The 26,598-nt window shown below is 42.2% G+C and overlaps 1 protein-coding gene across 2 annotated transcripts in view; it reads left to right on the top strand.

Annotated features, from left to right (window-relative positions):
- ankrd52a (ankyrin repeat domain 52a) overlaps positions 1-26,126 on the top strand; it is a 102,681-nt gene extending 76,555 nt beyond the window's left edge. For both annotated transcript variants that reach the window (XM_061925353.1, XM_061925360.1), the window contains 8 exons: positions 1,930-2,149; positions 2,221-2,308; positions 4,393-4,476; positions 7,157-7,302; positions 11,700-11,782; positions 11,866-11,948; positions 12,021-12,112; positions 22,982-26,126. In XM_061925353.1, coding sequence (XP_061781337.1) covers positions 1,930-2,149; positions 2,221-2,308; positions 4,393-4,476; positions 7,157-7,302; positions 11,700-11,782; positions 11,866-11,948; positions 12,021-12,112; positions 22,982-23,253 — 1,068 coding nt within the window. In that variant the 3' untranslated portion in view covers positions 23,254-26,126. The remainder of the gene's footprint in view (positions 1-1,929; positions 2,150-2,220; positions 2,309-4,392; positions 4,477-7,156; positions 7,303-11,699; positions 11,783-11,865; positions 11,949-12,020; positions 12,113-22,981) is intronic.
- The last annotated feature ends 472 nt before the right edge of the window (positions 26,127-26,598 follow it).

A 26,598-nucleotide genomic window follows, 5' to 3' on the forward strand; every position in this document is an offset into this window, starting at 1 on the left:
TTATAAATAATGTAAATAATTCAATGTGATTATCTTGTGTGATGACTGTATTATGATGATAGTATATATCTGATAGTATATATCTGTATCATGAATCAATTTAAGTGGACCCCGACTTAAACAAGTTGAAAAACTTATTGGGGTGTTACCATTTAGTGGTCAATTGTACGGAATATGTACTTCACTGTGCAACCTACTAATAAAAGTCTCAATCAATCAATCAATCAAAACACATAGAATCATCATACTGCTGTGATTATATGCATCAAGTGTTCATTCAAGGCTAAGGCAAAATATCCAGATATATATTGTGTATCGCAATATGGCCTTAAAATATCGCAATATTAAAAAAAGGCCATATCGCCCAGCCCTAGTTCAATGATGCCATTTCTGTTTGTCATGTATAATTTTGTCTATTTTGTGTTTATCCTTGAATAAACAGGTCAGTTTCTTGTTACCAACCATTGTGTATTATTCAAACTCCCCTAATTCAGCTGGCTAGTTGTTATCAAGAGTACCGTATTTTCCGCACCATAAGGCGCCCTGGGTTATAAGCCGCGCCTTCAATGAACGGCATATTTCAAAACTTTGTCCACCTATAAGCCGCCCCGTGTTGTAAGCCGCATCTAACTGCGCTAAAGGAATGTCAAAAAAACAGTCATGGAATCGTATATCAACATGGACGGAGCTGCGTGAAAAAAGCCACCCGGCCTCTTTGCGTAAACTTAAACTTACCTTAACCACTCGCTCATCTTTTCTTCATCCATCCCTTCGAGTTAGCTTTTATGATGACGCCGGCTGGAAAGGTCTCTTTTGGCAAGGTCTTCCTTTTGAATATCACCATGGGTGGAAGTTTCTGGCCATTAGCATGGCAAGCTAGAACCACAGTGAAGGATGACTTCTCATTCCCTGTGGTGCGAATATTCACCGTACGTGCTCCCGTTGTATCCACAGTGCGGTTCACAGGAATATCAGTTGCTGTGAAATAGTAATCCGTGTGCGGATGGAGAGATTGCGTCTTTTCATGAACCGGATCCCTGTCACTTGGTAGGAGCCATTTTGTGGTCTTTACAGATGTAAACACACAAAGGAAATGAAACGTACGGTATATCCGCGCGCTTTTTCTTCTTCTACGCGGGCGGGTGGTTGCTTACAGTAGAAGAAGAAGCGCTTCCTGTTCTATGGGGGCGGGTGCTTACCTTGGCGGTTGCTTGCGTAGAAGAAGAAGCGCTTCCTGTTCTACCGGGAAAAAAGATGGCGGCTGTTTACCGAAGTTGCGAGACCGAAACTTTATGAAAATGAATCTTAATATTTATCCATATATAAAGCGCACCGGGTTATAAGGCGCACTGTCAGCTTTTGAGAAAATTTGTGGTTTTTAGGTGCGCCTTATAGTGCGGAAAATACGGTACTAAAACCCTTTTCAACATGATTCTGACAACTAAGTAGGCTATATAACTTTAAACTTTAATACATGCTCGGATAGGCCAGTATCGGTCAGTATCGGTATCGGTCAGTATCGGTATCGGATCGGAAATGCAAAAACAATATCGGTATCGGATCGGAAGTGCAAAAACCTGGATCGGGACATCCCTAGTCTGAATCCAAACAAAAAGAGTCAGCTTATGTAGAGCGAAAACAGCACAGCTGCTTCTTCAAAAACGGATAAGGAACTGGCCAAAACAGCCCTGTGAGCCGACAAATCGAGGCCCGTAAGACAAAACCAAGAGTTTACTAGCGGACATAAGATAAAAGCAAGGAGTTTACGAGAAGACGCACTACATGGGAAAGTACTAGCTGAATTAAACATGACTATGGATTAAAAAAAGAACACTTAAAAATATCTCATTCTCACAACAGGTTGCAATATGTTTATATTTATGTATATAATATTGTTGTTTCGTCATCATCCTTGTTTTTTTTTCCCAGGCGTTGTTGGGCTACGACGACTGCGTGACGGCCCTGCTGGAGCACAAAGCGTCCGCACTGTGTCGCGACATCCTGGGTCGGGCGCCGCTGCACTACGCCGCCTCCAGGGGGCACGCCAAGGTTCTGATCAGTCTGGTGCAGGCCGCCGCGGCGACGGAGCCACAGGACAAACTGCTGGACAACAAACAATTCACCCCGCTACACTGGGCTGCTTACAAAGGTTTTGGTTAGATCCACTGGATGTGACGATGTCATGTTTGAATGACGTCATGCTGTTGTTGTTGTTCTCAGGGCATGAAGACTGTTTGGAGGTTTTACTTGAATTTAAAACATTTATTCACGAAGAGGGAAACCCTTTCACCCCCCTGCACTGTGCTCTGTGAGTATTCTATGGGAACTGAAACATGCTTTTTTATTGTTAACTTGAAGGTCCCACATTATAGTATTTGTTGTCAGAGGTACACAACAGTGCTCGCCTTGATGCTGAAATATAGACATCCTGAAAGTGTGTATCAGAACAATATCCACATCGTATCGTTACACCCTTTAATCATAAGGTCAGATCCCCATAACAAACATTGACAACACTAGCATACAATATACTGGTATTTTAACTAGAGCTGTCCGATAATGACTTTTTTGCCGATATCCGATATTGTCCAACTCTTAATTACCGATCCCGATATCAACCGATACCGATATATACAGTTGTGGAATTACCGTAACACATTATTATGCCTAATTTTGTTGTGGTATCCCGCTGGATGCATTAAACTATGTAACAAGGTTTTCCAAAATAAATCAACTCAAATTATGGGAAAAGATAAGAGATGTCCGATAATGGCTTTTTTGACGATATTTCGATATTGTCCAACTCTTAATTACTGATACCGATATCAACCGATACCAATATATACAGTCGTAGAATTAACACATTATTATGCCTAATTTTGTTGTGGTATCGTGCTGGATGCATTAAACAATGTAACAAGGTTTTCCAAAATAAATCAACTCAAGTTATGGGAAAAAATTTGAGATGTCCGATAATGGCTTTTTTGAGGATATCCGATATTCCTATATTGTCCAACTCTTAATTACCGATTCCGATATCAACCGATAACAATATATACAGTGGTGGAATTAACACATTATTATGCCTAATTTTGTTGTGATGCCCCGCTGGATGCATTAAACAATGTAACAAGGTTTTCCAAAATAAATCAACTCAAATTATGGGAAAAGATAAGAGATGTCCGATAATGGCTTTTTTGCCGATATTTCGATATTGTTCAACTCTTAATTACTGATACCGATATCAACCGATACCAATATATACAGTCGTAGAATTAACACATTATTATGCCTAATTTTGTTGTGATGCCCCGCTGGATGCATTAAACTATGTAACAAGGTTTTCCAAAATAAATCAACTCAAGTTATGGGAAAAGATAAGAGATGTCCGATAATGGCTTTTTTGACGATATTTCGATATTGTCCAACTCTTAATTACTGATACCGATATCAACCGATACCAATATATACAGTCGTAGAATTAACACATTATTATGCCTAATTTTGTTGTGGTATCCCGCTGGATGCATTAAGCAATGTAACAAGGTTTTCCAAAATAAATCAAATCAAGTTATGGAAAAAAAGTGCCAACATGGCACTGCCATATTTATTATTGAAGTCACAAAGTGCATTATTTTTTTTAACATGCCTCAAAACAGCAGCTTGGAATTTGGGACATGCTCTCCCCGAGAGAGCATAAGGAGGTTGAGGTGGAGGGGGGGTGTATATTGTAGCGTCCCGGAAGAGTTAGTGCTGCAAGGGGTTCTGGGTATTTGTTCTGTTGTGTTACGGTGCGGATGTTCTACCAGAAATGTGTTTGTCATTCTTGTTTGGTGTGGGTTCACAGTGTGGCGCATATTTGTAACAGAGTTAAAGTTGTTTATACGGCCACCCTCAGTGTGACCTGTATGGTTGTTGACCAAGTATGGCTTGCATTCACTTGTGTGTGTGTGTGAAAAGCCGTGCAAAGGCAGTGCCTTTAAGGTTTATTGGCGCTCTGTACTCCTCCCTATGTCCGTGTACCACTCCGTACAGCGGTCTTTTAAAAAGTCATAAATTTTACTTTTTGAAACCGATACCGATCATTTCCGATACTACATTTTAAAGCATTTATCGGCCGATAATATCAGCGGACATCTCTAATTTTAACATCATTCTAGGTCGGCATATTCACTAAAGATAAACATGATCAAACTTTTACCGCTCCTTTGTAACTTTTCATATGTGTACCATTTTTTAAATAAACATAGTTGTCCTTTGTGAGGTGGAGCAGACAACCTTGCCAACCTGACCATACTAACAACCAGGTCTCACCTGGTTCACACGTGCACGAGGTTTGAGGAGACTTTCTTCATTAGGGATTCTAATATTATTCATGCACATTGCCAACAGGATGAATGGCCACAGCGGTGCTGCCGAGCGGCTTCTTGAATGTGCCGAACTCCACATGATGAACACCAGAGATGCCAAAGGAAGGTGGGACCACAAAAATCTATGACTTAATATTTATCTAGAACACAGGTGTCAAACTCAAGGCCCGCCACATCATTTTACCTGGCCAACAAACACCTGGAAATGATATGTGTCAATAAAGTACTTCATATTTTCTCACTAAATGTAATTGATTTTTTTTTCAATTCCACAGAAAAAATATATGCGCTGCTTGAAATTGCATGCCTTTTAAACTTTAATAGTAACCAATATTGCAACAAATATTACAGTATATGATCATGCTTTCCAAACATGGTTTTGTCTAAATAAAAATACTTAACTTTACAGCAAACTACCCATCAAATTAATAAAAATGACAATACATTTTACGTTGTTTACAGCATATTACTGTAAATTTTAAAAAACTACCGTATTTTTCGGACTATAAGTCGCAGTTTTTTTCATGGTTTGGCGGGCGTGCGACTTATACTCAGGAGCGACTTATGTGTGAAATGATTAACACATTAGCGTAAAATATCAAATAATATTATTGATCTCATTCACGTAAGAGACTAGAGCAGGGGTGCTCACACTTTTTCTGCAGGCGAGCTACTTTTCAATTGATCAAGTCGTGGGGATCTACTTCATTCATATATATCATTTATATTTACTTATTTATGAAATATATGTTTTTGTTAACAAGTTAAAGGTGTTTAATGATAATGCAAGCATGTTTAACACATATAGTTAATATTGTTAATAAATTAAAGGTGTTTAATGATAATACAAGTATGTTTAATACATATAGTTAATATTGTTAACAAGTTAAAGGTGTTTAAAGATAATGCAAGCATGTTTAACACATATAGTTAATATTGTTAACAAGTTAAAGGTGTTTAAAGATAATGCAAGCATGTTTAACACATATAGTTAATATTGTTAACAAGTTAAAGGTGTTTAATGATAATACAAGCATGTTTAACACATAGTTAATATTGTTAACAAGTTAAAGGTGTTTAAAGATAATACAAGCATGTTTAACACATATAGTTAATATTGTTAACAAGTTAAAGGTGTTTAAAGATAATACAAGCATGTTTAACACATATAGTTAATATTCTTAACAAGTTAAAGGTGTTTAAAGATAATACAAGCATGTTTAACACATATAGATTCCTTTCTTTCATGAAGACAAGAATATAAGTTGGTGTATTACCTGATTCTGATGACTTGCATTGATAGGAATCAGACAGTGGTGCTGATAACGTCCGCATTTTCGAATGGAGGAGAAAAAAAGTCCTCCTTTCTGTCCAATACCACATAAAAGTGGTTGGTTTTTGGCATCTTATTTGTCCAGCTTCTGTACTCCTTTGTATACACTTTACAAGAAATACATTGTCGGCAAACTCCGTAGCTTGCTAGCTTGTGCACGCCAGCTTTCTGAGACTCTTATTTTGTTAGCGCAACTGTGCAACTGTGCAGTCGGTCTTTGGAGTTTTGACGACAGGTACGGCGCCAGAGTCTGTTGAAATAAAGTGTTTCTCGCCTTCCAGTCGGTCATTTTAATGAGCTGGCAGCAGCCAGCGTCATCTCAGAAGACCCTCGGGTGCCGTGAATGTCAATCAAGTGACGAAAGTGACGTCATAGTGAAAATTTATGATCGCTCATTTTTAGGACTATTTTTTTAATGCCTGGCTGGTGATCGACTGACACACCCTCCGAGATCGACCGGTAGCTCGCGATCGACGTAATGAGCACCCCTGGACTAGACGTATAAGATTTCACGGGATTTAGCGATTAGGAGTGACAGATTGTTTGGTAAACGTATAGCATGTTCTATATGTTATAGTTATTTGAATGACTCTTACCATAATATGTTACGTTAACATACCAGTTGGTTATTTATGCCTCATATAACGTACACTTATTCAGCCTGTTGTTCACTATTCTTTATTTATTTTAAATTGCCTTTCAAATGTCTATTCTTGGTGTTGGCTTTTATCAAATACATTTCCCCAAAAAATGCGACTTATACTCCAGTGCGACTTATATATGTTTTTTTCCTTCTTTATTATGCATTTTCGGTCGGTGCGACTTATACTCCGAAAAATACGGTACTACTGATTTTTGCGTTGAAATTCTGTTGACTGAGCTGGCAGTTTTTGACTGTAAAATCTACGGTTGTTGTTTTTAACGGTGTATTACTGTAAATGGAAAGACAGTACATTTGTTTTTACGGTAGAAAAACTGGCAACTAAGTTGCCAGAATAAGAAAAGAACTTGTACTGTTTTTCCATGAACAATATCATGTTGTAAAAACCAATGTCAATTTAACACAAAAATTCTGGCAACGAAGCTGCCAGCTTTTTCCGTAAAAAAAACCCCCCAAAATACAGTGGTACTGTTTTTACATTTACATTAAAATGTTGTAAAAAAAATTAAAAACACTATATTTTACAGTAAAATTTTGTAAATGTAAAGTTTTTACTGTAAAATCGACAGTATACTTAAAACAATTTGTATAATTAATAATGAAACCCAGAGGCAAATTCATCCATTATTCACTGTTACAAGCGGTAACTCAGCCATAACTGCCATGTGGCCCTCAATGAAAACCACTTTGACATTCCTGATGTAGAAGATTCCGCGCTATATCACCTCGTCACCTCACAGACCTTTAATTACCGCGCAACAAAAACCTTTGTGTAAATGATGTCATTGCCAGGACCCCGCTGCATGCCGCTGCGTTTGCCGAGGACGTCGCGGGGCTCCAGCTGGTGCTTCGCCACGGGCCGGAGATCAATGCGGTTGACAACAGTGGCCGGTCGGCTCTTATGGTGGCTGCCGATAAGGGGCACAGCGGCACCGTGGGTAAGTCTTCAGCGTTTTTCATGTGACAAAGACATGTCCGGTATACAAGTTCATTTGAATTCACACATTCTTATGTAAAATTATTTACCTTCTCACTACAGCTAACAAACAAAGATGATTCTTAATCCAGGACTAGCTCAAGTCAATGTTAGATACACTAGCACACAGGTGTCAAACTCAAGGCCCGGGGGCCAGATTTGGCCCGCCACATAATTTAACGCGGTCCGCGAACGCCCTGAAATAATACGAGTCAATAAAGCATTTTATCATTTACTAAATGTAATCTTTTCATTGTGACAGACAGAAATACGTGTATTGCATGCTATTGAGTATTTCAACTTTATTATCTAATAATGCAACAAATATAATACTATCATAAAAAGTGAGTAACACAAATGTTAAGACCAGAGGTGCCAATACTTTTACAGCAGACGAGCTACTTTTGAAATGATCAAGTATATTAGATGTATATATATACCGTATTTTCCGCACTATAAGGCGCACCGGATTATTAGCCGCACCTTCTATGAATTACATATTTCATAATTTTGTCCACCAATAAGCCGCCCCGGACTAAAAGCCGCGCCTACGCTGCGCTAAAGTGAATGTCAAAAAAACGCTGCGCTAAAGTGAATGTCAAAAAAACAGTCAGATAGTTCAGTCAAACTTTAATAATATATTGAAAACCAGCGTTCTAACAACTCTGTCCCAAAATGTACGCAAATGTGCAATCACAAACATAGTAAAATTCAAAATGGTGTAGAACAATAGCAACATAATGTTGCTCGAACGTTAATGTCACAACACACAAAATAAACATAGCGCTCACCTTCTGAAGTTATTCTTCATTCGTAAATCCTTCGAATTCTTCGTCTTCGGTGTCCGAATTGAAAAATTGCGCAAGCGTGGGATCCAAAATGGCCGGTTCCGTCTCGTAGAAGTCATCGGGAGTCAGTGTCGCTGTTGTTCTGTGAATCCTGCCTTCCGGAAAGCTCGGACCACAGTTGTGACCGAAATATCTGCCCAAGCATTTACGATCCACTGGCAAATGTTGGCGTATGTCGTCCGAGGCTGTCTGCCCGTCTTAGTGAAGGTGTGTTCGCCTTCGGAGCTGTGTGAAAAAAGCCACCCGGCCTCTTCGCGTAAACTTCCCTTAACCACTCGCTCATCTTTTCTTCATCCATCCATCCCTTCGAGTTAGCTTTTATGATGACGCCGGCTGGAAAGGTCTCTTTTGGCAAGGTCTTCCTTTTGAATATCACCATGAGTGGAAGTTAGCATGGCAAGCTAGAACCACAGTGAAGGATGACTTCTCATTCCCTGTGGAGCGAATATTCACCGTACGTGCTCCCGTTCCACAGTGCGGTTCAGTTGCTGTGAAATACGGTAGTAATCCGTGTGCGGATGGAGAGATTGCGTCTTTTTATGAACCGGATCGTTTAGCAGGAGCCATTTTGTGGTCTTTACAGATGTAAACAGGAAATGAAACGTACGGTGATATCCGCGCGTTTTTTCTTCTTCTTCCGGGGGCGGGTGAAGCGCTTCCTGTTCTATGGGGGCGGGTGAAGCGCTTCCTGTTCTATGGGGGCGGGTGCTTTCCTTGGCGGTTGCTTGCGTAGAAGAAGAAGCGCTTCCTGTTCTACCGGGAAAAAAGATGGCGGCTGTTTACCGAAGTTGCGAGACCGAAACTTTATGAAAATGAATCGTAATAAAGCGCACCGGGTTATTAGGCGCACTGTCAGCTTTTGAGAAAAATTGTGGTTTTTAGGTGCGCCTTATAGTGCGGAAAATACGGTATATATATATTAGAGATGCGCGGTTTGCGGGCACAACCGCGGAGTCCGCGGATTGGGCGGATGAAATAAAAAAAAATTAGATTTTATCCGCGGGTCGGGTCGGGCGGTTGAAATAAAAAAAAATTAGATTTTAAATAGATTCAGGCGGGTGGCATTTAAACCAATTGGTAAATATATATACATAGTTAAATGTTGTTACCCACATACGAAAAACGAGCAGGCACCTGCAGCATATGCCACAACAGAAGAAAAAAAAAGAAAAGAGATGGACACTTTTACGGAGCGGAGAAGGGACGCCTCGCCGGGGTCCGGGACCGAGGCCCCTTCCCCCGAGAGGGCCCCACCGGGAGCCGTAGCTGAGGTGATCCGCGAGAAGGGCCCGACGCACGTCCAGGGTCACCACCGCGCCCACCGCACCGACACCCCGCCTCGTCCGCCTTCGCCGCGGCCGGCGTCACGCGCAGCAGGTAAGCAGCTTACCTGCCCGCCACCCCCGTGGCCGGGGGCTCGTAACAGGGGTCACTCCGCGCGCTCCGCCCGCGCAGCTTACCTGCCCGCCACCCCTGTTGCCGGGGGCGCGTAACAGGGGTCACTCCGCGCGCAGTGCGCTCACGAAAGGGGTGGGGCTCACCCTGGTTGATATAGACAGCAGGACGGTGGCCATGGAAGTCGGAACCCGCTAAGGAGTGTGTAACAACCCACCTGCCGAATCAACTAGCCCTGAAAATGGATGGCGCTGGAGCGTCGGGCCCATAACCGGCCGTCGCCGGCAGCGAGACGCGCTTGGAGGTGCGCTCAGCGCGGCTCCCATATGATTGCGCACTGGTGTGCGTCTGGGCCGTGACAGCGTGGCACGCGAATGTCTGTTCTGCATTGGATCAGTCTCCTTTCTTTAACAGGCAAAAGCTTTATAACCTCACTAATGCCTTGCATAATCTATATTAGATATATAACAACGGGCGGGTGCGGTTCTGATTAAATGTTAGAACGGGTGGATGGCGGATGGTTGACGACTTTCTGATGCGGTTGCGGATGAAATAATTGCCTATCCGCGCATCTCTAATATATATATATTAAATGTATATGAATGTGAGTGTGAATGTTGTCTGTCTATCTGTGTTGGCCCTGTGATGAGTTGTCGACTTGTCCAGGGTGTACCCCCGCCTTCCGCCCGAATGCAGCTGAGATAGGCTCCTGCACCCCCCGCGACCCCAAAAAAGGGACAAGCGGTAGAAAATGGATGGATGGATGATAAATATTAGATGTATATAATATATATATATATATATATATATATATTATCCATCCATCCATTTTCTACCGCTTGTCCCTTTCGGGGTCGCGGCAGGTGCTGGAACTTATCTCAGCTGCATTCGGGCGGTAGGCGGGGTACACCCTGGACATATGTATTTATTTATTAAAACAGACGTTAAATGTGTTTAATGATAATACAAGCATGTTTCACACATATAGATTCCTTTCTTTCATGAAGACAATAATATAAGTTGGTGTATTAGCTGATTGTGATGACTTGCATTGATTGGAATCAGACAGTAGTGATGATAACGTTCACATTTTCAAATTTAGGGGGAAAAAAGTCCTCCTTTCTGTCTAATACCACATGAAAGTGGTTGGGTTTTGGCATCTTATTTGTCCGGCTTCCATACTCCTTTTTATACACTTTACAAGAAATACGTTAGCGGCAAACTCCGTAGCTTGTGTCCTCCAGCTTTTTGACTCTTATTTTGTTAGCGCAGGCAGGACGGAGCAGGGCTTTTGTTGTGAAGATAGGAACCGTGCGGTCGGTCTTTAGGCTTTTGACTGCAGGTTCGGTGCGAAAGTCTGTTGAAATAAAAAATGTTTCTCGCCTTCTTGACGGTCATTTTTTCTTAATAATGATCTGGCAACAGCCAGCGTCATCTCACAAGAACCCCGGTTGCCGTTAATGTCAATCAAGTGACAAAAGTGACATCATAATAATAATAATAGATTTTATTTGTAAAAAAGCACTTTACATTGAGTAAACACCTCAAAGTGCTACAGTGTATTAAAAAACAATAAAAATAAAAAGATAATTAAAAAAAAAAAAAAACTAGAAAAATCAAATAGCTAAAACTAGTATGCATTAGGGCTGCAACTAACAACTAATTTGATAATCGATTAATCTGTCGATTATTAATTCGATTAATAATCGGATAAAAGAGACAAACTACATTTCTATCCTTTCCAGAATTTTATTGAAAAAAAACAGCATACTGACACCATACTTATTTTGATTATTGTTTCTCAGCTGTTTGTAAATGTTGCAGTTTATGAATAAAGGTTTATAAAAAAATAAATAAAGTAGCCTCTGCGCATGCGCATAGCATAGATCCAACGAATCGATGACTAAATTTATCGCAAACTATTTTTATAATCGATTTTAATCGATTAGTTGTTGCAGCTATGCCGGGGTGGCATAGCTCGGTGGGTAGAGCGGACGTGCCAGCAACTTGAGGGTTGTACACTGAGGGTTGTAGACTATGTACACCCCTGGTGTACATAGTCATGTTGACTTTCTGTCGTGCATGAGAAGTGAGAATGTGTCCTTCATGTCTGCAGCCATCCTCCTTCACCGGGCGAAAGCTGACCTCACACTGCTGGATGAGAATAAGAACACTGCCCTGCACCTGGCCTGCAACAAGGTGCACATCACTTCTTCCCGCCATTGTTCCATAACCGCCGTGCTACATTTAGTCTCTTCACCCTTTCTTTTCTCTCCATTCAGGCTCATGAGATGTGCGCTCTGCTGATTCTGGGAGAGATCCACAGTCCCACCCTCGTTAACACGACCAACAGTGCTCTGCAAATGTAAGAACGTGCGCCGCAATTTAATCGGCCACCATTGGTTATTGACTATTTGGCTTGGGTCCTCTCATCCAGGCCCCTCCATCTTGCAGCTCGTAACGGCCTGGCCACAGTGGTGCAGGCGCTGCTGAGCAGAGGAGCTACTGTGCTGGCTGTGGACGAGGAAGGTGAGCATTTCATCATGTTGCCTTCGGCTCCTGGTCGCTGTAATTATATACAGTGGAACCTTTAAAGTTAAGTACGGTTGTACAGTATACCGGTACTAGTATAGTACCGCGGTACTAATGAATCAAAAATGGTACTACATAGAGATGTCCGATAATGGCTTTTTTGCCGATATTCTGATATTGTCCAACTCTTAATTACCGATTTCGATATCAACCGATACCGATATATACAGCATACCTGCCAACTACTCCGGTTTTCCCGTAATTAGTACGGTTTTCATCAACCTTACGGTTGCAGTGATTAAAAAATACGGTTTTTCATTAATTAAAAAAACATTTTTTTTAAAAAGTTTTATTCACAAAATCGCGTAACAACAATGACAATCGACACTGCTTCCCGTAACTTCCTATCGAGCCATTCCGAATGCCATGCGCGAGGCTATTTATAGCACCGCTGCCAAGCACGAGTTTCCAAGCGAGCGAACGATCATGGAATCAGCCGGAGAAAAATCGCAAACGAGTCTTAAACCGAAAAGAAAACTGCAGTCATTCCGTGAAGAATATTCAAAAGCCTATCCGGGAATAATTATCCGTTCCAAAAAGGGTGAAAACTACGCGAATTGCACCTTGTGCAGACAAGATTTTTCGATCGGACACGGAGGAATTAGCGATGTAAAAGACCACGTTGGGACAAAAAAACACAAGTCTAATATGATAGAATAAATTTGGATTTTAGCCACAAAAAGGTAATGACACCAATGTTATCTATTGGAATTGTTTAGTACTTTTATACTGTTAAAAGTGTTTATACTATTTATGCTTTCAAGTCCAAGTTGAAGAAATCTTGTTAAATGTTGACAGCATAACTACCAAAATACAGAAGTATGTCCTTAATATTTTTGCAGTGCTATTTCTGTTGAAAAGTTCAAATGATTACATTAGAGATGTGATGTGCCACTTTTCAAGTGTCTGATGGCTTAAATTAATTTTTCATATTTTGAATTCTTTTGAAAGGCTTACAAAAAAACGACATTTGAATTGTAATTCCATGCTATTGACAGGACTATTCATTTTAATGAAGTTAGCTTACCATGTTTACAGTATGATAATTGTGATAGAAATGTGAATTTTAGGCACAGAATATTTTTTACAATTGAACAAGGCAGTAGATTATACAAGCTTGGACAGAAAGTTAATAATGACACCAATTTTTTTTTAAATGGAATTGTTTAGTACTGTTTTACCATTTGTTTACTGTAAAAAGTGTTTATACTGTTTATACTTTCAATTAACAAATTGAAGTCTTGTGAAAGGTTGACAGGATAACTGGCATTAACTGTCAAAATAATTTCAAACTATTGAAGTTAGCTTACAGAATAAACATGTCAATCAACCCATATGATTTTTGCTGTAATATTTTTGTTTTGAAAAGTCACTGTGACTGATAGAAAAGTGATGGTTTTAGCAACATTTTAACCTGTCTGAATGCTAATAATCATTTTGCGTCGGGGGGCGAAGCCTGAACCCCCCACCAGGACTTTGTCCTGGACCTACCGGCCCTGGACCCTGGCTACTAGGTTTTTCTGATTTCAAAAGTTGGCAGGTATGCCTTTGGCTCCTGGTCGCTGTAATTATATACAGTGGAACCTTTAAAGTTGAGTACGGTTGCACAGTATACCGGTACTAGTATAGTACCGCGGTACTAATGAATCAAAAAGAGTACTACACTATTGTTTGAAAAGTACCGGCACGTCGTCGTCACGTCATGTCATTGTTGGTTTTACGAGCAGAGGAGCATGTTCGGCAGCGCGCACACACAGAGTACTTACAAGCAGACACAGGGTGTAGACAGAAAAGGGAGAACGGACGCATTTTGGTGTAAAAAGTGACGATAAAGGTAAAGTTATAACACTGAAACACCCTCGGGATGAGGTGCTTTAAGACATGGCTAGCTCGCTGGCGGCTAACGTCCATCCGCAGTGTTTTAGCTACTTCTAAATCACTAATCCTCGCCTCCATGGCGACAAATAAAGTAAGTTTCTTACAAGTATCATTATCACTGCAGGACGAGGAATAGCTAAACATGCTTCACTACACACCGTAGGAGGATACAATAGCTCACAGGCGTCACAATGTAAACAAATGCCATGGGTGGATCTACACCTGACATCCACTGTAATGATACCAAGTACAATAGTGTATCTAGTCGATGCTACTATATTTTTAGCATTACAAAGTCCTTTTAAATAAAAAAAAAATGTATATTATGTTTATAAACTCAGGAAATACGTCCCTGGACATATGAAGACCTAAATTATGACCAATGTATGATCCTGTAACTACTTGGTATCTGATCGATACCCAAATTTGTTGTATCATCCAAAACTAATGTAAAGTATCAAATAAGAGAAGAATAAGTGATTATTACATTTTAACAGAAGTGTAGATAGAACATGTTGAAACAGAAAATAAGCAGATATTAACAGTAAATGAACAAGTAGATTAATAATCCATTTTTACAGTTTGTCCTTTATAATGTGTACAAAATAATAGGTGTATAAATGACACAATATGTTACTGCATAGACTAATTAGGAGTCTTTGTTTGTTTCCTTACTACTAAAAGACAAGTTGTCTAGTATGTTCACTATTTTATTTAAGGACATAATTGCAATAATAAACATATGTTTCATGTACCCTAAGATTTTTTTGTTAAAATAAAGCCAATATTGCAATTTTTTGTGGTCCCCTTTATTTAGAAAAGTATCGGAAGGTATCGAAATGCATTTTGGTACCTGTACCTAAATATTGGTATCGGGACAACGCTATATTGTACTATGTTTTGTATCTTATATGATGATGTATATTTTAACTTTGGGTCCCGATCCATAAACTCTTAGCTTCTAGGGATTCCATTATTGCAGAACGGACTCTAATATTTACAAAACAAACATTACTGTAATATACCAATTTTGTCTGTAAATAAATAAGTACATGCTTCACGTAATTTCCTTCTTTTCTACCGTCATCACCACCCTTTTGTTGAAAACAATAGCAAGTGGTCAGGAAAAAACACGGAGGCTATTTTCATCCCTACAAGCCTGTTTCGCAGGTGTCCCTGCTCTTCACACTGCAAAAAGTCAGTGTTCAAAAACAAGATAAAAAAAACACAAAAATTAGGGGTATTTTATTTGAACTAAGCAAAATTATCTGCCAATAGAACAAGAAAATTTGGCTTTCCAAAACAAGTAAAATTAGCTAACCTCAATGACACCAAAAATAGCTTAAAATAAGTATATTCTCACTAATAACAAGTGTACTTTTCTTGGTAGAAAAAAAAGAGACCTTTTTGCTCAATATGTTGAAAAATATTCTTAAATTGAGTCAATGCTAGTGCCATTATCTTGACATAATGATATGCGCTCAGCATCATGATTTTCTTTTTCATGCTTGAAGTAAGAAATTATTACTTTAAAAAAGTAGTTTTATACTTGTGAGCAGGGGCGCCGCTAGGGATTTTGGGCCCCATGAAAATAATTTTTACAGGGCCCCCAACACAGTGTCATTATTTTTTCTGTATTATAATTTCATCATCATTAGGGGCCTCTCTGGGCCCCCCTCCATCATGGGCCCCTAGAATCCGAGAATCCGTCTCCTTTAGAATCAGAATCAGAATCAGCTTTATTGTCATTACGCAAGGTAACGAGATTGAGGCCATTCCATACAGTGCGATGTGTGCATGCTAGAAAAACAATGTGCAAATATATAAAAATTAAAAAAATGTAGAAGTGCAATGAATATGGTGTGAAATGAATATATACATATATACATTATTACCCCCCCTTTTCGGCGCCCCTGCTTGTGAGTGTTGATGACACAGCTTTGCAACAGTTGATATTCTAGTTTCAAGCATGTTTTACTCAATATAGGTCATCAAATCTCAGCAACAAGCTGTAAAATCCTACTGAGATCATTTAGGACCAAAACCCTTAAAACAAGTAAAATACTCTAACATAAAATCTGCTTAGTGAGAAGAATTATTTATCAGACAGAAAATAAGCAAATATTACCCTTATTTGAGATATTTAGTCTTACTTAGATTTCAGTTTCTGCAGTGCAGGGGATCGGCAAGAGTGAAAATGTATGTTTTTCAATTCAAATCAAAGTTGTAGTAGCTAGGTGATGAAAAGAAGAGGCTCTGAGATGGAGCCCTGGGGAACACCAGAGATTAGGGGTGTGGGAAAAAATCGATACGAATTCAAATCGCCATTCTCACGTTGTACGATTCAGTATTGATTCTCATTTTTCATAAATCTATTTATTTATATATATTTTTTTTTAATTAATCAATCCAACAAAACAATACACAGCAATACCATAACAATGCAATCCAGTTCCAAAACCAAACCCGACCCAGCGACACTCAGAACTGCAATAAACAGAGCAATTGAGAGGAGACACAAACACGACACAGAACAATCCAAAAGTAGTGAAACAAAAATGAATATTATCAACAACAGTATCAATATTAGTAACAATTTCAACATAGCAGTGATTAAAAATCCCTCATTGACATTATCATTAGACATTTATAAGAATAAAAAGAACAATAGTGTCACAGTGGCTTACACTTGCATCGCATCTCATAAGCTTGACAACACACTGTGTCCAATATTTTCACAAAGATAAAATAAGTCATTTTTTTGGTTCGTTTAATAGTTAAAACAAATTTACATTATTGCAATCAGTTGATTGCAACAACCGGGGTGGTGGTTCCTCTCTTTAAGAAGGGGAACCGGAGGGTGTGTTCTAACTATCGTGGGATCACACTCCTCAGCCTTCCCGGTAAGGTCTATTCAGGTGTACTGGAGAGGAGGCTACGCCGGATAGTCCAACCTCGGATTCAGGAGGAACAGTGTGGTTTTCGTCCTGGTCGTGGAACTGTGGACCAGCTCTATACTCTCGGCAGGGTCCTTGAGGGTGCATGGGAGTTTACCCAACCAGTCTACATGTGCTTTGTGGACTTGGAGAAGGCATTCGACCGTGTACCCCGGGAAGTCCTGTGGGGAGTGCTCAGAGAGTACGGGGTATCGGACTGTCTGATTGTGGCGGTCCGCTCCCTATATGATCAGTGCCAGAGCTTGGTCCGCATTGCCGGCAGTAAGTCGGACACGTTTCCAGTGAGGGTTGGACTCCGCCAAGGCTGCCCTTTGTCACCGATTCTGTTCATAACTTTTATGGACAGAATTTCTAGGCGCAGTCAAGGCGTTGAGGGGATCCAGGTTTGGTGGCTGCAGGATTAGGTCTCTGCATTTTGCAGATGAAGTGGTCCTGATGGCTTCATCTGTCCAGGATCTTCAGCTCTCACTGGATCGGTTCGCAGCCGAGTGTGAAGCGACTGGGATGAGAATCAGCACCTCCAAGTCCGAGTCCATGGTTCTCGCCCGGAAAAGGGTGGAGTGCCATCTCCGGGTTGGGGAGGAGATCTTGCCCCAAGTGGAGGAGTTCAAGTACCTCGGAGTCTTGTTCACGAGTGAGGGAAGAGTGGATCGTGAGATCGACGGGCGGATCGGTGCGGCGTCTTCAGTAATGCGGACGCTGTATCGATCCGTTGTGGTGAAGAAGGAGCTGAGCCGGAAGGCAAAGCTCTCAATTTACCGGTCGATCTACGTTCCCATCCTCACCTATGGTCATGAGCTTTGGGTTATGACCGAAAGGACAAGATCACGGGTACAAGCGGCCGAAATGAGTTTCCTCCGCCGGGTGGCGGGGCTCTCCCTTAGAGATAGGGTGAGAAGCTCTGCCATCCGGGAGGAGCTCAAAGTAAAGCCGCTGCTCCTCCACATCGAGAGGAGCCAGATGAGGTGGTTCGGGCATCTGGTCAGGATGCCACCCGAACGCCTCCCTAGGGAGGTGTTTAGGGCACGTCCGACCGGTAGGAGGCCGCGGGGAAGACCCAGGACACGTTGGGAAGACTATGTCTCCCGGCTGGCCTGGGAACGCCTCGGGATCACCCGGGAGGAGCTGGACGAAGTGGCTGGGGAGAGGGAAGTCTGGGCTTCCCTGCTTAGGCTGCTGCCCCCGCGACCCGACCTCGGATAAGCGGAAGAAGATGGATGGATGGATGGATGGCAATCAGTTGATAAAACATTGTCCTTTATAATTATAAAATCAAAAAAAATCAAAATCAAATGATGTTAGTATCTGCTTTTAAATATTTAGGATTTTTAATTGATGATCACTTGAGTTTTAAAGAGCACATTCAGTATGTTGTAAAAAAAAAACTGAAACTTTTACTGGGATTTTATTATAGAAACAAGTCTTGCTTTTCTTTTACTGTGAAACAGAAATTGGTGGAAACAACCTTTTGACCTGTTATTGACTATGGAGATGTGTTGTACATGAATGCTACTGCTGCTTGTCTCCACAAGCTGAATAGTGTGTACCACGGGGCACTGACATTCATCACCAACTTACTCACCATTGTGTGTTATACTCAATGGTTAACTGGACATCTTTATGTGCTCGACGCCTCAATCATTGGTATATTTTCATCTACAAAACCATTCTGGGTATCACTCCATCTTCTCTGTCTTGTCTTTTAACAAAGAAACAAGGAATTCACAATCTTCGTTCAATGAATGTTCTGCAATTTGTCGTCCCCAAAGTAAGAACTGAACCGGGCAAGAAAAGCATTTAGGTTTTCAGCACAGAAGGCTTGGAATAACCTACAATTGAATCTTCAACTTCAAACCCTTTTTACATTGAATGAGTTTAAAGCTTCTGTGAAAGGACTGCAGTCTCCCTTGTCTGTATTAGGGATGTCCCGATCCGATATTTGGATCGGATCGGCTGCCGATATTTGCCAAAAATTGCGTATCGGCAAGGCATGGGAAAATGCCGATCCAGATCCAGTTTAAAAAAAAACTCCGGTCCGTGTTTTCCAACGCACCTATTTAAATAATACATTCCACTTTTCTGCTGCTCCGTAATTTCCGTTCCGCATTTTCCAGCACACCTTCAACACATCCACAATTCTCACGCAGTTGCTTTTAGCTGCTGGCATTCCACGACAGGCTCTTCTCACTCTTTCCTGTGTCTCCCTCTCACAGACAGCGAGCGCACCTTCTTACACACGTCACATACTGTCACGTCATACGTCACATACTGTCACGTTATACGTCACATACGTAAACGTCCTCTCCCAGCAGAGAGCGAGGTAGCGGAATGGCTAACGTTAGCTGTGATGCTAGCGCAGCCGCTAAGGTGCGCGCCTGCTCAAGCGTCCTCTGCGCACGGCAAATCTATGCCACGCACAAAATCAAATAAAAAAATAAGCGCTTAACAATTTTCGACACACGGACACGACAGAGACAACAGTTTTCGTCATCACTGTTCAAATATTGTGACGTCTGTCGAGACGCTTATCTCCATTCGGTGCCACACGCCCACACCATCAAAATGGCAAAAAGTTCCACAACACCGTATGAAAAAATTAGTGATTTTTTTAGTTGTGATTTCCTTCTCTGCATGAAAGTTTAAAAGTAGCATATATTAATGTAGTATGAAGAAGAATGTTTTAATGTAGACATGCAAGCCTTGAAAGAACATTTTGAAAATCAAGATTGCATTTCCTGCAAATGGGTGCATTTCTACTCTATATTTTAACTTTAGATTTATTCTCATATCAAACTCTTTTGGCTGTCTTTTTGACACTTACATCCGGCGCCCCCCTCCACACCCTGGATTATAAATAATGTAAATAATTCAATGTGATTATCTTGTGTGATGACTGTATTATGATGATAGTATATATCTGATAGTATATATCTGTATCATGAATCAATTTAAGTGGACCCCGACTTAAACAAGTTGAAAAACTTATTGGGTTGTTACCATTTAGTGGTCAATTGTACGGAATATGTACTTCACTGTGCAACCTACTAATAAAAGTCTCAATCAATCAATCAAAACACATAGAATCATCATACTGCTGTGATTATATGCATCAAGTGTTCATTCAAGGCTAAGGCAAAATATCGAGATATATATCGTGTATCGCAATATGGCCTTAAAATATCGCAATATTAAAAAAAGGCCATATCGCCCAGCCCTAGTTCAATGATGCCATTTCTGTTTGTCATGTATAATTTTGTCTATTTTGTGTTTATCCTTGAATAAACAGGTCAGTTTCTTGTTACCAACCATTGTGTATTATTCAAACTCCCCTAATTCAGCTGGCTAGTTGTTATCAAGAGTACTAAAACCCTTTTCAACATGATTCTGACAACTAAGTAGGCTAAATAACTTTAAACTTTAATACATGCTCGGATAGGCCAGTATCGGTCAGTATCGGTATCGGTCAGTATCGGTATCGGATCGGAAATGCAAAAACAATATCGGTATCGGATCGGAAGTGCAAAAACCTGGATCGGGACATCCCTAGTCTGTATGCACAGGTGTCATGTGAGCAAGTTTTCATGTTGTGAATGTGATGTTTTATGTGTTGTTTGGCCAGGTCTCCCTTGGAAAAGATAATCTTTGATCTCAATGGAATTTTTACCTGGTTAAATAAAGGCTAAATAAATAAAACAAAATAATATTGCACACACACAAAAAAAAGCTTTTTACAAAAATCTACTGCTCTGCTTGCATGTCAGCAGACTGGGGTAGATCCTGCTGAAATCCTATGTATTAGAGATGCGCGGATAGGCAATTATTTCATCCGCAACCGCATCAGAAAGTCGTCAACCATCCGCCATCCACCCGATTTAACATTTGATCAGAACCGCAACCGCCCGCACCCGCCCGTTGTTATATATCTAATATAGACGATGCAAGGCATTAGTGAGGTTATAAAGCTTTTGCCTGTTAAAGAAAGGAGACTGATCCAATGCAGTACAGACATTCGCGTGCCACGCTGTCATGGCCCAGACGCACACCAGTGCGCAATCATATGGGAGCCGCGCTGAGCGCACCTCCAAGCGCGTCTCGCTGCCGGCGACGGCCGGGTATATGGGCCCGACGCTCCAGCGCCATCCATTTTCAGGGCTAGTTGATTCGGCAGGTGGGTTGTTACACACTCCTTAGCGGATTCCGACGTCCATGGCCACCGTCCTGCTGTCTATATCAACCAGGGTGAGCCCCACCCCTTTCGTGAGCGCACTGCGCGCGGAGTGACCCCTGTTACGCGCCCCCGGCAACAGGGGTGGCGGGCAGGTAAGCTGCGCGGGCGGAGCGCGCGGAGTGACCCCTGTTACGAGCCCCCGGCCACGGGGGTGGCGGGCAGGTAAGCTGCTTACCTGCTGCGCGTGACGCCGGCCGCGGCGAAGGCGGACGAGGCGGGGTGTCGGTGCGGTGGGCGCGGTGGTGACCCTGGACGTGCGTCGGGCCCTTCTCGCGGATCGCCTCAGCTACGGCTCCCGGTGGGGCCCTCTCGGGGGAAGGGGCCTCAGTCCCTTCTCCGCTCCGTAAAAGTGTCCATCTCTTTTTTTTTTTTTTTTCTTCTGTTGTGGCATATGCTGCAGGTGCCTGCTCGTTTTTCGTATGTGGGTAACAACATTTAACTATGTACCGTATTTTCCGCACCATAAGGCGCGCTGGGTTATAATATATTAAAAACCAGCGTTCTAACAACTCTGTTCACTCCCAAAATGTACGCAAATGTGCAATCACAAACATACGTATATCAACATGGACAGAGCTGCGTGAAAAAAGCCACCCGGCCTCTTCGCGTAAACTTAAACTTACCTTAACCACTCGCTCATCTTTTCTTCATCCATCCCTTCGAGTTAGCTTTTTATGATGACGCCGGCTGGAAAGGTCTCTTTTGGCCAGGTCTTCCTTTTGAATATCACCATGGGTGGAAGTTTCTGGCCATTAGCATGGCAAGCTAGAACCACAGTGAAGGATGACTTCTCATTCCCTGTGGTGCGAATATTCACCGTACGTGCTCCCGTTGTATCCACAGTGCGGTTCACAGGAATATCAGTTGCTGTGAAATAGTAATCCGTGTGCGGATGGACAGATTGCGTCTTTTCATGAACCGGATCCAGGTCGCTTAGTAGGAGCCATTTTGTGGTCTTTACAGATGTAAACACACAAAGGAAATGAAACGTACGGTGATATCCGCGCGCTTTTTCTTCTTCTACGCGGGCGGGTGGTTGCTTACAGTAGAAGAAGAAGCGCTTCCTGTTCTATGGGGGCGGGTGCTTACCTTGGCGGTTGCTTGCGTAGAAGAAGAAGCGCTTCCTGTTCTACCGGGAAAAAAGATGGCGGCTGTTTACCGAAGTTGCGAGACCGAAACTTTATGAAAATGAATCTTAATATTTATCCATATATAAAGCGCACCGGGTTATAAGGCGCACTGTCAGCTTTTGAGAAAATTTGTGGTTTTTAGGTGCGCCTTATAGTGCGGAAAATACGGTATATATATTTCCAAATTGGTTTAACTGCCACCCGCCTGAATCTATTTAAAATCTAATTTTTTTTTTATTTCAACCGCCCGACCCGACCCGCGGGTAAAATCTAACTTTTTTTTAATTTCATCCGCCCGATCCGCGGATAATCCGCGGACTCCGCGGTTGTGCCCGCAAACCGCGCATCTCTACTATGTATTGAATGTTTAGAGAATCCTTTTGAATTGGAAAAATATCGTTTTTGAATCGAGAATCGCGTTGAATAGAAAAAATGTATTTATAATCGAATCGTGACCCCAAGAATCGATATTGAATCGAATCGTGGGACACCCAAAGATTCGCAGTCCTACCAGAGATGCTTTCTAAATTGCATGGCACGGAGAACAAAACCCATTATTGTCCTAAGGTAGCGTTGGGAAGGCATCATCATCTGATCTTTTCCGCCCCACCAGGCCACACCCCAGCTCTGGCCTGCGCCCCCAACAAGGACGTGGCCGACTGCCTGGCTCTGATCCTCTCCACCATGAAGCCTTTCCCCCAACTGGACCCTTCCTCCTGCTCCTGCTCACCCCCCGGCGTCTCCCCCTCGCCGGGCCTCAACCTGCTCAAGCACTGCGGCATCACGGCCACCTGCGCCCCGCTGCCCAGCAACGGCCTCCACAACGGCTACGTCAAAGACCGCCACGGCGCTCCCGTCGCCCTGGACGGCTGCCTGTCCGAGTGAGGACGACATCTACCACCCTTTAACGTGGCCCGGAGGACCAGGAGAGCACCCGCCCACATATCTATTCTGTGTATGTATGTAAGTGTGTGTCAGTGTGTGTGTGGGAGCGCGTTTGGTCTTCTCTTGAGGTGCAGTCAAACCTAATATGCAATTAGACCCCCCCATTCCTCCATACCCAGAGTAGTCCTTCGAGGCCGGTTGCTCTACAAGGCCACGCCGCTCAAGTGTGACGACCAAACGAAACACGTCATTGGAACCCTTTAAAAGAAAGACGTCACATCGCTTCGCTGACCTTGTAGAGGAACTCGCGGCCTTCCCAAAAAAAGACCGATCAAAGAGAAAAAAAAAAAATGTGTTTTTGTTCTTTCTTTTTTATTTTATTTTACTTGTACGTTAGCCTATTTTTTGTTTTGTTTTATGAAGGAACCACACAAGGGAAAATTAGCTGAAGAGTGCAATGATTATGTACTACAGTACAATCCCAAAAGGGTTACAAAGATTCCCCGGCGTACTTTAAAAAAAACAAAAAAAACGTACGTACTCGATATACGTACTCGACATTTAGTTTCGCGGCGTCGGAAGAGAATTAGGCGAGCGCGTGGGGGAAAGCGGCGCCACGTCGGCTGACGTCCAAAAGGCGCCACGTGTTTGTTACGCTCGAATGTTTCTAAGCATATGTTATGACCAAAGTTGATCAACACTACTATGGCTATAAAAATTATTTATTTGAGATGAACTGTACTGTACAGAGAAAAGACAATAGATCTCGATATACCTCGTCAACTCGTTTCGCAGCTGCTTCATCTTCGCCCAGGGGTCCGCAGGCCTGACGTTCTCTCCTTTTTTTGTAAGTCGTGGAGAACGCCTTAGGATAATAGTGAAGTGAGCGAGGCCTTTGTTTCCTAGATGAAGGCTTTCCGAGTAATATCTGCCAACAAACACCTCATCAGAGCGTCATATATCTGAGCACATAAAACGAACAAGCCATTTCAATCGCATCTCTCGAACAGTGTTTGTGCAAAGATTTCACAAGCGGCGCTCCTTTAGGCCTCTTTTCTTTGTCGTCGCGTCCGTCATTGTTGAAGGATGACTTCTTGAACTCGTCTTAATAGCTTCTAATCTTCTCGGTAATCTGCCTATTCGTTTTTTTTCCTCCATTGTTACTATGATTTGGCGGTTTCCAAGCAATATTGTTTTTGTTTTTTGGCCTTTTTTTTTTGTTTTTAATTGAATAGACAATCACTGTCACAAGGGCTTTTTGTTTCCCTGGAATGTGTTTTGATTTCTTCTTTTTCGTCTTTACCGTCAGTGAAAGATGACCTAAAGACCGAAGACGAATGGCTCCGTGTGTTCTGGGCATTTTTAAACCGTCGGTGTCAACACAAATGCACTGGATTGCCTTTTGACGGCGTCTCATCAAATGCCTTTTTCGACCCATGCCTTCCGTCATTTCAGTTCAAAAGTATTACGACAGCATGCCACGCTCGGGAATATATATATATATATATCCCAGAATTCCCCACCGGGCGTCGACGGGAGAGTAAGCTTTCGGCCGACGTCGGATTAAATATGCTTATTTATCGCTAGCTTTCTCGGAATGTTCCGCACTCCTGCTGTAGGATTTAGCAGGGTAACGCCGCCTGGAGGAGTTGCGTCGATGTAGCGGGCGCGACGTTCTCAAGCCTCGTCGAGACTAAACAGCGCCTCTGCTGGCCGCAGACAAGTACTGCACCCTATCGAGACGACATTCTGAAATGACCGGGGGTGCCCAAACCGGAAAAATGGAAGTTTTTCTATGGTTTTTGCCAGTTTTTTTTGTTTACTAAAATATTGCATGAAAAAGATGAGGTTTGTGTCATGGGTGACAAAGCAAAATCATCAAGATTTTGGGCACCCCTGGATTATTAGTCTTGATTAATCACGCTGCCCATCCTTTGGTGTGGAGGTCAGGAATAGCAGAAGTCCAAATATGTGCTAAGTAATTTATTGTCTCTTCATCCCATTTCTGCTACTAAAGATTGTAGATTGCGTCGGACCACTAGCGTCTTTTTGTTTTGTTTTGTTTCGATGACAATTTGTCGTCGCGTTTGAGCGCGATAACTTCACAACTGCCGCCAGTGAAGTCGCACAATTGCACACGACCGGATGGGAGATGTTCGATTCCCGACCCCACGGACCCCCCCCCCCCGCTCCCTTTTTTGACTCACTACTCTGCTCAAACCGAAAAAACGCATTATTTGTGATCTCAGGATCTATTGCTTGGAGCGGGCGAGCATCATTTCAAGGAACCAATCAGATCTCAGCAGGAGAATTTAATTTGAGTTAGGGGGGGGGAAGAAAAAAAAAACCTGATTCCTGCAGCACTTATCTAAATAGTCAAGCACGCACTTTAGTACATTCAGGTTCTAAGTGTGCAACAAGGAGCAGATAAGGTATGTACTTATGTTTACATGCACGTGTGTCGCTGCTGAATTTACAGGAAGGTCGGCCAGCGTTGGCGTGGTCGCCGCCACTTTTAGCAAAAGGCCTCTCCGACCACTCGGGGGGCGCCGTTCACTGCCCACTGGCTTTTCGTCGTCTTTATTTTTATTTTATTTCCTTTCTTGTGTGTTTTGCAGCCCGAATCGACACACACCTCAGGCAGGCTCCTTAGAAACACTCCACACACACTCTCTCTCAGCCATTTGTAGGTGCTCGTCTGTTCTGGCAGGGATGATTTTTTCGTTTTTGTTTTTTTTTCCTCTAATGATGTCCAAATGTGACCAGTAAATGGAGCCATTGCCTCCCTGCAACTATACAATCTTTTAGTTAGGGGCACAGTGTTCTTTTTCATGCTGTGTATGTGTATGTTTGTGTGTGTGTGTGTGTGTGTGTGTGTGTGTGTGTGTGTGTGTGTGTGTGTGTGAGATAACCGAGTGATGTGCACGTTGATACATAGCAACTTACAGTATATGGTCCATTTGTAGCAATAGAGTGAGATTGTGTGCAGCACAAACCATCCGCTTAGGCCAGTTCATGGATGCCAATGGTAGATTAACAAAGAAATACAATGCGGGTTTTTCGACGCGGTCCCAAATAATTGCCAAATCCCGCGGAAGGGGGAAGGAGGACGGGCGGAAACCTCCCGATTGATTCATGCATTCATTCAGGCCGTTTACAGTCTGACCATCCAATCTGAGCCATGACTGAAATGAATGTCGGGTCCGTTTTTTGTTGTTTTTGTTCAGTTGTCGTCAGCGTAGATGGCGTGTGAACGACCAGAGAGTCTTCCCTTTCTGTGGATTCTTTGACATGCACTCTATGGAGATATGCCTTACCGCCGCCGACGAAACGACACAAACAGAG

Source organism: Nerophis lumbriciformis, linkage group LG01, assembly GCF_033978685.3.
Source record: "Nerophis lumbriciformis linkage group LG01, RoL_Nlum_v2.1, whole genome shotgun sequence".
NCBI classification, from domain to species: Eukaryota; Metazoa; Chordata; class Actinopteri; order Syngnathiformes; family Syngnathidae; genus Nerophis; species Nerophis lumbriciformis.